This window comes from Notolabrus celidotus, unplaced genomic scaffold (assembly GCF_009762535.1).
Source record: "Notolabrus celidotus isolate fNotCel1 unplaced genomic scaffold, fNotCel1.pri scaffold_449_arrow_ctg1, whole genome shotgun sequence".
In the NCBI taxonomy this organism is placed as follows: Eukaryota; Metazoa; Chordata; class Actinopteri; order Labriformes; family Labridae; genus Notolabrus; species Notolabrus celidotus.
In genome coordinates, this window is record NW_023260253.1 from 5,930 (window position 1) to 20,764 (window position 14,835).

Genomic DNA, 14,835 nt, shown 5'->3' on the forward strand with positions numbered 1-14,835 from the left:
GAGACACAGACACATTACAGCTAACTGTTCTGTTGATGAGACAAAGACACATGACAGCTAACTGTTCTGTTTGATGAGACACAGACACATGACAGCTAACTGTTCTGTTTGATGAGACACAGACACATGACAGCTAACTGTTCTGTTTGATGAGACACAGACACATTACAGCTAACTGTTCTGTTGAAGAGACAACGACACATTACAGCTAACTGTTCAGTTGATGAGACAAAGACACATTACAGCTAACTGTTCAGTTGATGAGACAAAGACACATGACAGCTAACTGTTCTGTTTGATGAGACACAGACACATTACAGCTAACTGTTCAGTTGATGAGACAAAGACATATTACAGCTAACTGTTCAGTTGATGAGACAAAGACACATTACAGCTAACTGTTCTGATGATGAGACACAGACACATGACAGCTAACTGTTCTGTTTGATGAGACACAGACACATTACAGCTAACTGTTCTGTTGAAGAGACAACGACACCTTACAGCTAACTGTTCTGATGATGAGACACAGACACATGACAGCTAACTGTTCTGTTTGATGAGACACAGACACATGACAGCTAACTGTTCTGTTTGATGAGACACAGACACATGGCAGCTAACTGTTCTGTTTGATTATACACAGACATATTACAGCTAACTGTTCTGTTTCATGAGACAAAGATACATTACAGCTAACTGTTCTGATTGATGAGACAGACATATTACAGCTAACTGTTCTGTTTGATGAGACAGACACATGACAGCTAACTGTTCAGTTGATGAGACAAAGACACATGACAGCTAACTGTTCTGTTGATGAGACAGACACATTACAGCTAACTGTTCTGATGATGAGACACAGACACATGACAGCTAACTGTTCTGTTTGATGAGACACAGACACATTACAGCTAACTGTTCTGATGATGAGACACAGACACATGACAGCTAACTGTTCTGTTTGATGAGACACAGACATATTACAGCTAACTGTTCTGTTTGATGAGACACAGACACATTACAGCTAACTGTTCTGTTTCATGAGACACAGATACATGACAGCTAACTGTTCTGTTTCATGAGACAAAGATACATTACAGCTAACTGTTCTGTTTGATGAGACACAGACACATTACAGCTAACTGTTCTGTTTCATGAGACACAGATACATGACAGCTAACTGTTCTGTTTCATGAGACAAAGATACATTACAGCTAACTGTTCTGTTTCATGAGACACAGACACATGACAGCTAACTGTTCTGTTTGATGAGACACAGATACATGACAGCTAACTGTTCTGTTTGATGAGACACAGACACATTACAGCTAACTGTTCTGTTTCATGAGACACAGATACATGACAGCTAACTGTTCTGTTTGATGAGACACAGATACATGACAGCTAAATGTTCTGTTTCATGAGACAGACACATGGCAGCTAACTGTTCTGTTTGATGAGACACAGATACATGACAGCTAACTGTTCTGTTTCATGAGACAGACACATGACAGCTAACTGTTCTGTTTGATGAGACACAGATACATTACAGCTAACTGTTCTGTTTCATGAGACAAAGACCCATTACAGCTAACTGTTCTGTTTCATGAGACAGACACATTACAGCTAACTGTTCTGTTTCATGAGACAAAGACACATGACAGCTAACTGTTCTGTTTTATGTACAATGCTCACTTTACGGTGTTCTCTGTACGGTGCCCACTGTACAGTGCTCACTGTACAGTGCTCACTGTACAGTGGGCACTGCTTTGTGGTAACTGTACATTGCTCACTGTACAGTGCTCACTGTACAGTGGGCACTGCTTTGTGGTAACTGTACATTGCTCACAGTATAGTGCTCACTGTATGGTGTTCATTGCACAGTGCTCACTGTATGGTGCTCACTGTATAGAGCTCACTGTACGGTGTTCACTGTATAGTGCTCATTGTACGGTACTCACTGTGTAGAGCTCACTGTATGGTGTTCCCTGTACAGAGCTCATTGTACGGTGCTCACTGTATAGTGCTCATTGTACGGTGCTCACTGTATAGTGCTCATTGTACAGTAAGCACCGTATGGTGGTCACTGTACAGGTTGATTGACAGAATACACTTTTCATTTCACTCTCTGCTTAATTATCCATGAACGGATCATGTCATGTTGTTCTAGCAGAATAATTGTTTTTAATAATCTTTCTTTCATTCGTTATCGAGGTTTAATAAAAGAGATGCTGTGTTAATTGTGTCTTTTTATCATGTAAATTAGATTTATTTTTACATGTTCATGGCATAATTGGAAGTATGATTATTCATATAAAAAATTAAGATCTTTCACATGCATACATTTTGTTCTTACACTTAACCATTATTTATATTTCAGTCTTGTCACTAAAGAAAGTTTTGTATTTTGTAGTGATTAAGCCCTCACAATGTACCATCTTCTTAAGTCCCGACAGTCACCACAGTTCCTGACTTTAGAGGTCCCCACTTTACCTATGTAGAGGCCACGGCCCTACTTTCATTAGCAGCCAGACAAAGCCATGAGCACATTTATGACACAGTTCCTGACTTTAGAGGTCCCCACTTTACCTATGTAGAGACCACGCCCCTACTTTTATTCGCAGCCAGACAAAGCCATGAGCACATTTATAGAGGCCGCGCCCCCTGAGTAGTTTGAAGTCAGCATTACCTTAGTGAACACTTTCTGACTCTGACATTTAAAACTTGAATGTTGTTGGGATTTTATCATCTTAAGGTGATTCGTATTTTTCATCTGAGGGGGCTTGAGGTCTTAAAGTGATTTAAACTGATATGTGTGTACATAATTATCAGGCAGCATTACATTAGTAGAGTTGGGCAAAAAAAGATTTAACTGCCACTGACAATTAAATAGCTAAAAATTCATTTTATGGATGAAAAAGGATGGATGAAAGGATGAAAGGATGAAAGGATGAAAGGCGACTAAATCTGAGAGGAGCTGATGGAGATATTGAGACTTTTAAACGTAAACTAAAAACGTATTTATTCAGTCTGGCTTTTATGTAGGGTTTAACAATTTTATTACCTACCTTTTACTATAATATTGATTTAAATGTTGCTTTATTATTTTAGTAATTTTAACTGTTATCTTATTCTATTTTTATGTATTTATTCATTCATTTATTTAATTTTATTTATCTACTCAGTTTTATTGATATTTTTCAGCCTTAGTTTTATTTTTCAACTCTTATCCTTACCTTTTAAATCTATTTATTTTAACTATTTTTATTTCTTAATTTTGATGCTTCAACTTATTTTAATTACACATATTTTATTTTGGTGTGCATTGGTCTCTATTTTATTTTATTTTTATGTTGTTCTTATTTTTAATTTGTATTTTTATTAGTTTTATTATTATCATTAATATTATCTTCCACTAAAATGTCTTAGCATTATTTCATTTCTGCTTCTTTCTTGTTTTCAATCGCTGTAAAGCACTTTGGGTTGCATTTTATTTGTATGAAAGGTGCTTTATAAATAAAGCTTGATTGATTGATTGATAAATTGGTCACTGAAAATTGTAGCAAACATGTGCAGGCATGTTGAGTGAATAGGACGTTTGATTTTATACCAGGCTCGCCCACCTGGTTCTGACTCTGTTCATCACTCACCACAGCAGTGTGGTTCATGGTGTGGTTACTGTGGTGTATACTGTGTCATAAATCAAGCGCCCCCTTTCTAACGCGCTGCCAGGGCCAGGCACGCGACACAGACGTGTGCAGACATGACCTATGGACACTTGTACACATGCAGTCCGATGGAGCTAGCAGAGATTTTCGAGGAAGAAATGGTAAGTTTATTGACTTTTTTTCTGCTCAAACTTAAATTTTGTGTTGTGAAGGCTCATTTCATACTTTCTAGTCCGTGTTGCACGATAAAATTAACATAGTTAAATTCTAAAAACGTAGAATGAGTTGATGAGCTAAAGTTGGTTAGCTAACAATTAGCTGTGAGGGCTAGAGGCAGAGCGGCAGCTAATCAGCACACTGAGCATGAATGTCAAGTTAACCAGGCAAGACAATGAAAACTAGACAATTAAAATTATCTGCACAGCGTTTATGGGGGTTTTCATCACATGTATTTTGTAGAAGGTAATATTTTTGAAAGAAAGGTAAGCAAGTGTTGTGCCAATTTATATTATTTTTCTGTTTATGTTGAAGTGGTGAGCACAGCATTTCAATTTAGATAATACATTTTATTATTATCATTATGTTGGATTGTTGAGCACTCATAAAGGAGTGCTTATTGAAGTTAAAGCACTGTGGTGTAACTTTATAGTAGTAGGTTTGATTTGAAATGTGGTGGAGCATCTTCTCTTTTTTTATTTTGACAAATGACAGCTATGTAATCTTTGGAGGGAATGGTTGAAAATTACAGGGTTCCTACACATCCTTGAAAAGTCTTAAATCCATGTATTTAAAAATAAGGCATTAAGAACACTTTTATTCATTAAAATGTTATATTCTGGTATTAAATAAATAACTCAAAGGTCTTAAATTTGTCAGAGCAGGATTTGTTAATGTTTTATTGTTTTCCTTTATTCACTGGACGTCTGTGGAGTGGATACTGTTTTACAAGCTGCTAATATAAATTGTTATCTGCATCCTAGCTAATCAGTTTGTGACTAGGGGTCACTGTTTGCACTTTTACATGAAGCCCTTAACCAATAAGCACTGAGGATCACTTTATGTTCACTAAACAGACAAAAAGTAAACTTAAATGGGTCTCATTGAGTGACACGCATGCTGTGATTTGGTTGTAATACAGCCCAACCACTATATTTATGTGTTTTTGGTTTTAAATTTAATTCAAGGGGGCACTAAATTTGACTTGCCGAAACCTGCAGGTACCCTGGATAAAATTGTTTAAATTGTAATGTGTAGTTTGAGTTGTATAGGTCTCATTAAATTCAGCAGTTAAGTCATCAGCATGTGTGGACACACTTTGTTGTAAATGAATCAACTTATAATTGGTTGATGTATTTAAACATGTCTACCTTTGAATTGTAGAAGTTGAAACAGTTAATTTCTCACTCTGAACACACTGAGATTAATTTAAACTGTTTTGTCATGCCCACAGAAAGATGACCCGACTCCTCCTGCCACTGGTTGCAGCATTCAAGCCGCTTGTAAGAAGGGTGAGTTGGAATTTTTATTTGAGTTAAGCGAAGCTGGCAGTTAGAAGTGGTGTAGGTTTAAACCAGGGCCTGCCATGCAGTATGAAATGGAGGGTATTCTTCACAAATAAGAGGGGTTTGTTGCCACTGGATCAATGTCAGATCAAGATTCAACAGACTAGAAGTGCTTTTTATCACAATTTTTAAAAATACCATTCAGAGTGAGCAATTATTACTGACCTTTTTTCATAATTTAGCTTAAAGGTTGATTATATTACCTTAATTATACAAAAATTTAAGTCACTTTACCCATTGAAACTACAGCTATTCAACATATAAGATGAGATAACCTACCTACATAACCTACTTTGGATAATGCTTATTTGTAATTAAATAGCTAACTGTGGTTTTCTCTGCAACTTAGTTTTGTTCAGTAATTATTATTGTGATCCATTTGTGGGCGAGCTGCGTCAATGACTTAAAATGTATCAAAAAAATTACTGGTAGTTAGTGCAGGATGGACAACATGTCAGACACTGAGAATGATAAATGCCAGCAGTACCAAAAAAAAAGGGAGACTGTTGTTGTTACGGCCTCCTTTGAGACAAAACGAACGAAATAACAGTTGTCTAGTCCTGAGCTATTTCCACCAACAGCTTCAACATGTAATTGTTAAGATACAATCAGATGAAACCTTCAGGTGGAGGAATAAATATAAATATCCACTGTACACCCATCAGTACTGCCCTTTTCCCTCTTTGGTAACTCTATTCATGCCAAGTTAATGCAATTGCTCGAGTAAGGATTTCATCCTCTGATATCTTGCAGATGCTGGTGTTGAAAAGGACCTTGACACATATAATGATGAGTTGGACGCGACATCTTTGGGCTCTGGAAATCAACAGGTAACCACATTACTACATAGATAACCTTACAGAGTTTATTGTTATATTTTGGCTGAATTGTTTCTGAAAAAAAAAGAAGCTGATTCTGATAGTTAAATGTGCTTTTCATCTTATCTTATCAGAAAAAGTATGAACTTTGCAAATATTACATCTCTATACGTCTATCTTTAGTTAACTGACGTTTTCCTGTGTGTGAAGTCGTGGTGCAATGGAACACAAATCTCAGGCGCAAACTACAAATCACAATGCATCTCCATTAGGGCTGCGCAATATTAGGAAAACATGCAATATTAGTGTTGAATATTGCGATAACAATATGATTTGTGATAAATAAACACATACTTAAGTATACTATGGTGATGTATTTCTGCCGTGAATTTGCTGTGAACATAGACCCCAAAAGCTGAGCATCTTAAACAGACTCTGGGAAAAAAAGATGAAAATATTTTCAATTCAAACTGCGTGGTTATTGAAAAATTGATTTCACAAAAATGATTCACATTAAAAAAATAGCATCTTTTTTTCCTGGTGCTTGTCTTTGCTTCCTCTAAGAATTGATTATGTCTGACTGACATCACTGGAGTCATTACCTTTACTAGTAGAAGTAATATTAGGATTTAAATCATATTTATTGTATTACTGCACAGTACATGGTGCAGACTTTTCTCAGACTCCAATACAGGGACATAATGTTGAAGTGGGTAAACATGCTGAAACAGGAGATTACACGCTGCTTTACTGTACTTTGGATCAAACCAAGCTAAGATAAAGTTTGTCACGTTCAGATGGCTGTTTGTCGACAAAGTTATGAACCATGGACCCCCAACAGACACACACAGGGGTAAAGTGTGTGAGGAGAAGCTCTGCTCCACACTGATGTCTCTTCAGCTGATCTGAACTGCACATAACTCACAATAAAAACTCATGAGTTACACAGAGCTATTGAATATCCCACATTATTAGCACCAGACTTGAACTGATTAGACCTTGTTTGTCGTCCGTATTTTCCATGCATGTCTCTCCCCCCTCAGCCATTTCGACGCCAACTAGCTCCATGTGCTTTACTGTCTCAGCTGTTAGCGTGCGGGCAGTGAATGGGCAGATAGGAAAGGCTTTACCTGATTGGCCAAATACATTGTCATGCATAGGGTGAATGCATGGCACATGGAGTGTAATTTATCGCCTTTTGAGCAGTCATTTGCAGTATATCTATTGCGAATGTTGATATTGCGATGACAGTAAATTTGCAATATATATTGTGCAGCCTGAATCTCCATGCATCGTAATAATTATATCATCAATAGCATTAACTATACACACATTGATATAGTAAATCAAGCAGTCAGACAAACAAAAACTCTCTGTAGCATTGCATTTCTACGTTTGAGAAACACAAGAGCTGCACACCTGACTTGCTGCAGGTAAATGAGGTATGCAGCAAATATTGTATCATTCTTAGCTTCTCCCGCTCGCTATCATCAACACACAGTCACTTGCTCACTGGGTGCGGTGTGATTGACTGGGGTCACCACGCCTTCTCTCTGCCCAGAAACATCCCGAATCAACCAAAACACCAACATACAGGCAGAGGAGGAGGTTTGGGCAGACACAGACACTGACACATAGATAAGAGGCCCAGAGATGAACATTGAGCAGGATTATTCCCACAAAAGTTGACATTTTATTTTTTAGACTAATATAGCCTTTAAGATGTATCATGTACAATAGCTCTCTGTCACAGCACCCCAAATTGAATTCAGGCCTGGGCTGATGTTCCTCTTTTTCATCCTTTTTGTCTTCATGCTATCCTCTTCTATAAGACATTCTCATTTAAAAATGTTGTGTTTTGCAGGCCGTAAGTCGTCATATTCGTCGCCTGAAGCATCTCAGAGCACACCATGATGCCTGTGAGAGACGCTATAACAAAGCGCACACAGACCGGTCAAAAATCAATGAGGACACCAAGTTGGTTTTACACAACAACCAGAACACAATGGTAAGTTAAAAAGCAAATTTTACATACATAACATAATGTTATAGGAGTGAGATAACTATTTCCTTGAGGCCTGATAACACCTGGTATGTTGACCGAATTATTTCACCATAAGTATCCTTGATTCAGGTTTAGTTCAGCTGGTATAGTACACACTCCATGAAAAGAAGCGGAGTCCTCAACTCATCAGCCCCAGATGTAACTCCAGCCCTTGCTCTTTTGCTGCATGTCATCCCCACCTTCTCTACGCTGCTGTTCTTTGAAATCCAATTCTACATCACTATTCAAACACAAATATGTTCTGGGCCAAAGTGAAAGATAGCCAACAGTGATCGAAGGAAGCAATTAGGTGTCACGTTATCTTTAATTCTCTCTTTTCTGGTACATCAGCCAGTTCTTACTGAAGACAAAGCGTTCATTCTGAAGATCTGGACGCTGCTGCCTTTAACCCTGAAAGTGTTAAATAAAGCACCTTATGAGATTTGAACTATAAACAAACTGTCAGATTTTCCAAATCCGTGCCATCCTCCACTCTCATTTATCACTCCCACTCTTGCAGTCCCTTGACCACTCACTCTGCCCGACCCTGAAAAATAGCAAAAATGGATCTTTTGATAAAGAGGGAACGTTGCAGAGCACTGTAATAACCCAAATCTGAGTAAATGATGTTATCCCAGACATGCATCTTTAATGGGTGAATGAGGGAAAAGCGGGATGAAAATTCCTCTTAAGCAATCAGCTAAGGAATTGTAGAGTGATGTTCTGAGTGAATTACCTCCCTCTTTCACATTGTCAACATCATGATGTGACTACTAAGCGCATCGAGATGAAACATAAAATCGTGCTGCCCTGCTAAAAAATCATTCTCTTACCATAAAGGTAGACTGATATATTTTCACCAAAGATACAGTCATAAGTCCTCAACACAACAAGATGCCTAAACAGTAATCTGTTCTGGCAGAAAACTGCCACAGTGATATTTAGTGCTTCTAATTTTTCTTCTTGTCCCCCCCAACAGAAAGCTGATGAGTGTTCAAGTGACAGTGATGATACCATTGACCCCACGCCACCTGATGTAGACAAGGACAGTGAGGACAGGGACAAGGATGGCGTACCTGAGCTGCAAAGAACTGAGAGTGTTTTTGTAGGTTTAACTGCCATGGCTTTTGTCAGTTTACTCCATGATACTCCTACTGCCGATAAAATGGATAATGATACATTTTTTGGGCTTATTACTTTACAGGTGATCTGTGTAGTTTTAGTGGAGAAATGTACAGAAAGTGTACAGATTCTGTGGTGTATGTTCATGACTACACACAAACTGTCCTCAGAGGGAAATTTGGTTTTTGAAGATAAAAAATTGTATTATTTGTAATTTGATTTGGCAGTATACATTAAAAACCCTGGCAATCATAGGGTCAAGGTCATATATGTACTGAACTCATCATCCCCCTCAGCACCACCTCTGAACACAGCCTTTAAAAATGCCTTCTGTCTGTACATTTCTGATGTAAAAATAATTATAATTAGACATTTTACCTAAGAATCAAAACTTCAAAACACTAAACTATTTTCATCTTTTTAGCTGACCAGAAAAATGCTGGGGATCAAAGACTTTTCTCTGCCAAGTTCTGGGAGCAGTGAAGAGTTGTATGTTCCTGATTCTGCTGACGAAACTGATGACGAATGTTCAGAAGAAGAAGGAGACAGTTCTGAAGTCGAACAGCACAAGTACAAGAAAAGAAAAGCCAAGAAAAAGCATTCAACAAACACTCAGGCAGTCCAACCACACAAACGACAACGTAAGACACATAGAGAATCCTCCTCGAATGACAGCTCTGACGTGACAGTGATGATGCTGCAGAAAAAACCGAATGGTGACAGACTTTACAATAAAAAGTATCACTGTGTGTTTTGCTTAAAGGCTTACAATAAAATTGCCCGCCATTTGGAATCTAAACACAGAGACAAACAGGAGGTGGCAAGAGCAATGACATATCCAAAGGGGTCAAAAGAGAGAAGAATACAGCTCAGCTTACTGAGAAACCAAGGGAATCGTCTACACAATAATAAGGTGCTGAGAGAAGGAAAAGGAGTGTTAGTTCCCAGTCAGCAGTCCAGCACTGATGTTGCAGCCAGAGATTACATGCACTGTATAAACTGTGAAGCTTACCTCAAGAGGAAAACACTGTGGAGGCATATGCAGAGATGTCAACTTCGCAAGAAGATTGAGGGATTAAAGCCTGGAAAAACCAGAGTCCAGGCTCTTTGTCAATATGCTCAGCCAGTGCCAGCAGATGTTAATGAACGCTTTTGGAAAATGGTGCTAAACATGCACATGGATGAGGTTACTAATGCTGTTCGCAGAGAGAAAAACATTCTGAAATTTGGAGAACACCTCTTCAGCAAACATGGACACGATGCAACCAAACACGAATATATCAGACAGAAGATGAGGGAGGCAGGGCGACTTGTTGTGCAAGGACACAAACATGGGAAGTTGAAGCAGTTATCAGACTTTTTTGTACCAGCTAATTTCCCTCATGTGATACGGGCCGTTAAGGACGTAGCAGGCTTGAATGAGGAGACGAACACATACAAAACACCTTCTCTGGCGCTTAAGTTAGGCCACAACCTCAAAAAGATTGCAAGCATCATCGAATGTGAAGCCATGATTGCAGGTGAAGAGGATGTCGTCCACAATGTTCAAATGTTCAAACAAATATGTGACACAAAATGGAATGAGTGTGTGTCAGCACAGGCCTTAAGAAATCTGGATGAAGCAAAATGGAATGCCCCACAGCTTCTTCCATTTGCTGAGGATGTAAAAAAGATGCATCAGTATCTTGAAAGACAAAGACAGGACTTCAAAAAAAAACTTGACCACAAACCAACGAAGAAGGACTGGGCAGAACTTGCAAGAATAACCCTCTGTGAGATTATTCTGTTCAACCGCAGAAGAGAGGGAGAAGTGTCGAAGATGCCATTGAATGCTTTTACATTGAGAGACACCTCATCGACTCATCCTGATATTGAGTTGTCTCTGTCTGAGCTGGAGAGGAAGCTGTGCAAACACCTCCAGAGGATAGAAATAAGGGGAAAACGAGGACGAAAGGTCCCCATCCTTCTCACGCCTGATGTGCTTGCTTCTATGGAGTTACTCGTCAAGACTCGTCGCACCTGTGAAGTCCCTGATGAAAACCAGTTCATGTTTGGCAGACCAAAAGCACTCTCCTACTTCAGAGGATCCGATGTTATTCGTCAGGTAGCTCGCAGTTGTGGGGCAAACCACCCAGAAGCTTTGTCTTCCACCAAGTTAAGGAAGCACTTGGCAACCATGTCCAAAATTCTTAACCTGAAGGACAACGAGATGGATGACCTCGCTGAGTTCCTGGGCCATGACATAAGGGTGCATCGCCAGTATTATAGACTTCCGGAGGGCACGTTACAGCTCGCAAAAATCAGTAAGGTCCTCATGGCACTGGAACGAGGTCAGCTGTCGCAGTTTCAAGGAAAGAATCTTGATCAGATCAACATCGATCCACAAGGTAATCAGGCATGTAAATTGTACAATAAATGTATTTATTCAGCACGGTTCCATCTGTAGATTTATATTTCTTTTGCCTGCCAGAGAGATTCCCTCTCAAATAACTGCAGCTTAACTCTGCAATGTAATATTAATGGAGATTGGTGAATGATGGTGGAATTTAAGGTGTTATGATTTATCAACGGGTTTGTTTTGTTGAGCAAGTGTTCATACTATTGTTTTTTACTTAATTTCCAGAGAAAATGCCAGTGTACAGTGACCCTTCTGACAGTGAAGCAGATGATGACATGAGAGAGGAAGATGCAGCTCCTTTTTCACCGTCACCTTCACCTACACCTTCACCTTCACCTTCACCTTCTGCCTCATCATCATCAGGTATGAAGATTAATATTTGACGGAAACATTTAAAAGTATTCTGCAGTGTGTTCAACACTAAAATGAACTTAGCGGGTTAAAGGTTGCAAGCTTGTGGGGTTTGATGAAAAATAAGAAGTAAATTAGTTTTAATTTAAATCTTGAGTTTGTTAAAACTAAAATGTGTCCTCTTTGAAATGGATGGCTGTTTCAATCTCTACAGTAAATAAAAAGCTCGTTGGTTGGAATATTTTAAAGTTTTTCCCTAAAAAAAAAGTAGGGTCTAAGTTTGAAATTTTTTTCTCATTCAAATGTTATTTTTATGTTTAAAGTTTTGTTGAAGTCCCACAGGGATGTGAAAGTTTCTCATCAATTACATATCACATATTAACTGACCAAATTTAAGGCTGAAGCAGTCAAAGTTTGTAATGTACAGTTGGTTGTGGAAATGTCACCCTGAGGCTCTCTGAAATACTTGAACAAGCACTCTTAGAAAAACTTAAAAAGCTTGTTTAATTTCCATGCTTCACGGTACTTCACCAGTGACTTTCCATGTGCTGAATACTCATGTACTTAAATAGTCCTTTTATGTTTACAGGCAAATCCAGGGTGAGCAGGAAATCCTTTCAAGCTGGACCAAACTATCCACATCCAGCCAAAGGTAATTTAAGTAGAGGATTATGGAAATATCTTAAAGGTGATCTATGTAGTTTTAGTAGAGAAGTTTGACAACTAGAGAAGTGCACAGATTCTGTGGTATGTTTTCATAACTCCCTATACTGAAATGAAAAACTGGGTCCCTGGAACACTGAAGATAAAATGCTACGTGAGAACTTATGGTGGGGGGCCCAAGAGTCAAACTCTCCTAGTAGCTTTTTAGATCCAAAAAATGTTCAGGAACCCATTTTATGTTTGTGTATTCAGTTCAGAAAATCTAGTATAGGGTTTTTTAACTTGAACAACTTTCAAACTTCTCTGTTGAACTCCATAGGTCAGCTTTTATGTGTAAATTCAGAGGTGGAAAGAGCGCAAGAATATTGTTCTCACATAAAATAGAATTTACTTCAAGTTTTACTGGCGTAGATGTAAAATTACTTTTCCATAACTAAACTACTCTTTACTAAAAGCACTGAAAAGAAAACCTGATCATCTGTCCCATGTCATGCAAAAACAAGAGAATATGAATCTCCAACCAAGTTGCTTTATTGAAGGACCAACTTTGCAGTGCAATGAAATGCAACAAAACAGCTACATGTTTTATTATGTAGACTCAATACTCATGATCAATCACTGATTTTAAAAACTCCTCAGAAATAGGACAGGGTCACAATAGTTATTCAATTATACACAAGTAATTAAATGTGTCACCTTATCCCTGCTTAAATAGAATGCATTCAACTATTCTTCTGTATTTTTCTCTCTAACCACTCTCCTTAATGCATCATCTTGCCCTTCTACTATTGAGTACCTCGGCTCATCCATTTAGTCTTTTGCTTTGGTTTCAGATGATGAGATGCCATTGGCGGGCGAAGTGTCTGAAAAATGTCAAAGTAAAAAAGGTAAATTATTACATCTTATGGACACTGAGAATGTAAGCAATCCTTGCTCTATTAATAGCACCCCTAGGGCCTATACCATTAAAGCTTGGGTTATCTGTCTTCACTAAATTGGACAAAAGAGATCATGCTGAGTCACGTGAAGGTAATTATTAACCCGATAGATCAACCCTGAGTTTCTGTCATCATGTTCACTTAAAGGAGTTTATTGCTGATTATTTGAAAATAAAATGTTTAAATACTAGTTTTATTTTTCAAATTCACATCGCTGACATGTTTGAAGCCAAGATCTTACACCGCATGCAGACTTTCTTTTGTAAGTTATTTACTGTCTTGTTTTTTCAGGTTCATCACAAGCCAAGAGAAAAAAGTGGTCAGACGAGGAAATCCAGGCTGTTGAGGAGACGCTCATGGACTGCATCATGAGAAGAAAGGTTCCTGGTAAAGCCCAGTGTCTGCAGTGTATAAATACTTCACCCACAGCCCTTCAAGACAGGAGTTGGGAGGCAGTTAAGTTCTATGTGAAAAATCGCATTGATGCTGAAAAGCGGGAATCCCTGAAACAGAGGTAAACCTTGGACACAGACTATTCGCTGTCACCTGCAATCATGGCTTCACGTGAAAAAAAGGCTTGAGGGAGCTTTTTGGTACAGAAGAGGATCAGGGCCACTGTAAAAAATTAAACCTTGATTGAGGTCCAATATATATTTAATTTACATTTATTCAGAGATAAGTCAGAATTCTGACTGTTTTTTTAAATCAGATTTTTGACATTAATCTTAGAATAATTGTATTATATATATATATATATATATATATATGTGTGGAAGTATTTCTAACACAGAATTTTTTTAGCATCAAAAATCATACTTTGAATTAAACACTGATCTTTTTTTCCGCCCTTGATTTTGTTTCAATGTTGAAATAATATCACTGTAAAAATAAAAAAAAATCCAACATCTCAAAAAAATGTTTAAAATAAAAAAATTCAATGTAAAAAAAAAATCAGTGTAAGAAAATTAATTGGAAAAAAGAATAAAAAAATCAGTGTCATCATCTGGGTAAACAAGGAGAAGCAATTGTTCTTTTCTCAATTCGTCAAACGTCCAGTTTGAGACTGATGCATAGTCAGGCTGCATGTCAGAACAAAAGCATGGATCAATGCAACAATTATATGGAAGAGATAAATTTACGTCTGAAAAATTGAGTATGCTTTTGTTGTGATATGCAGCCTGCCTGACTACTTGTCAGCCTCTAGCTGGACGTTGGATGAATTGTGACAAAGATCGATTGCTTCTCCTTTTTTACCCAGATGATCACAC

The 14,835-nt window shown here is 38.0% G+C and overlaps 1 protein-coding gene across 2 annotated transcripts; it reads left to right on the forward strand.

Moving 5' to 3' along the window:
* Positions 1-3,551: 3,551 nt before the first annotated feature.
* Positions 3,552-14,286, forward strand: LOC117809795. Of its 2 annotated transcripts, none has more exons than XM_034679301.1 (10): positions 3,552-3,832; positions 5,122-5,179; positions 5,987-6,063; positions 7,916-8,059; positions 9,075-9,200; positions 9,642-11,604; positions 11,841-11,978; positions 12,556-12,654; positions 13,463-13,516; positions 13,859-14,286. In XM_034679301.1, exons 1-10 carry the CDS (start codon positions 3,767-3,769, stop codon positions 14,083-14,085), a joined length of 2,952 nt encoding a protein of 983 aa, XP_034535192.1. In that variant the 5' UTR covers positions 3,552-3,766; the 3' UTR covers positions 14,086-14,286. The 2 variants fall into 2 exon arrangements, with proteins under 2 accessions (XP_034535192.1, XP_034535193.1); XM_034679302.1 differs by having other exon boundaries at positions 12,556-12,618; positions 13,859-14,285.
* The last annotated feature ends 549 nt before the right edge of the window (positions 14,287-14,835 follow it).

What these genes read in the sequence shown, in the direction of transcription:
- LOC117809795 (XM_034679301.1), top strand. Translation starts at nt 3,767, where the DNA reads ATGACCTATGGACACTTGTACACATGCAGTCCGATGGAGCTAGCAGAG. An exon ending in AGATTTTCGAGGAAGAAATG is followed by an intron (nt 3,833 to 5,121) that starts GTAAGTTTATTG and finishes TCATGCCCACAG; the next exon opens with AAAGATGACCCGACTCCTCC. An exon ending in TTCTGCCTCATCATCATCAG is followed by an intron (nt 11,979 to 12,555) that starts GTATGAAGATTA and finishes TTATGTTTACAG; the next exon opens with GCAAATCCAGGGTGAGCAGG.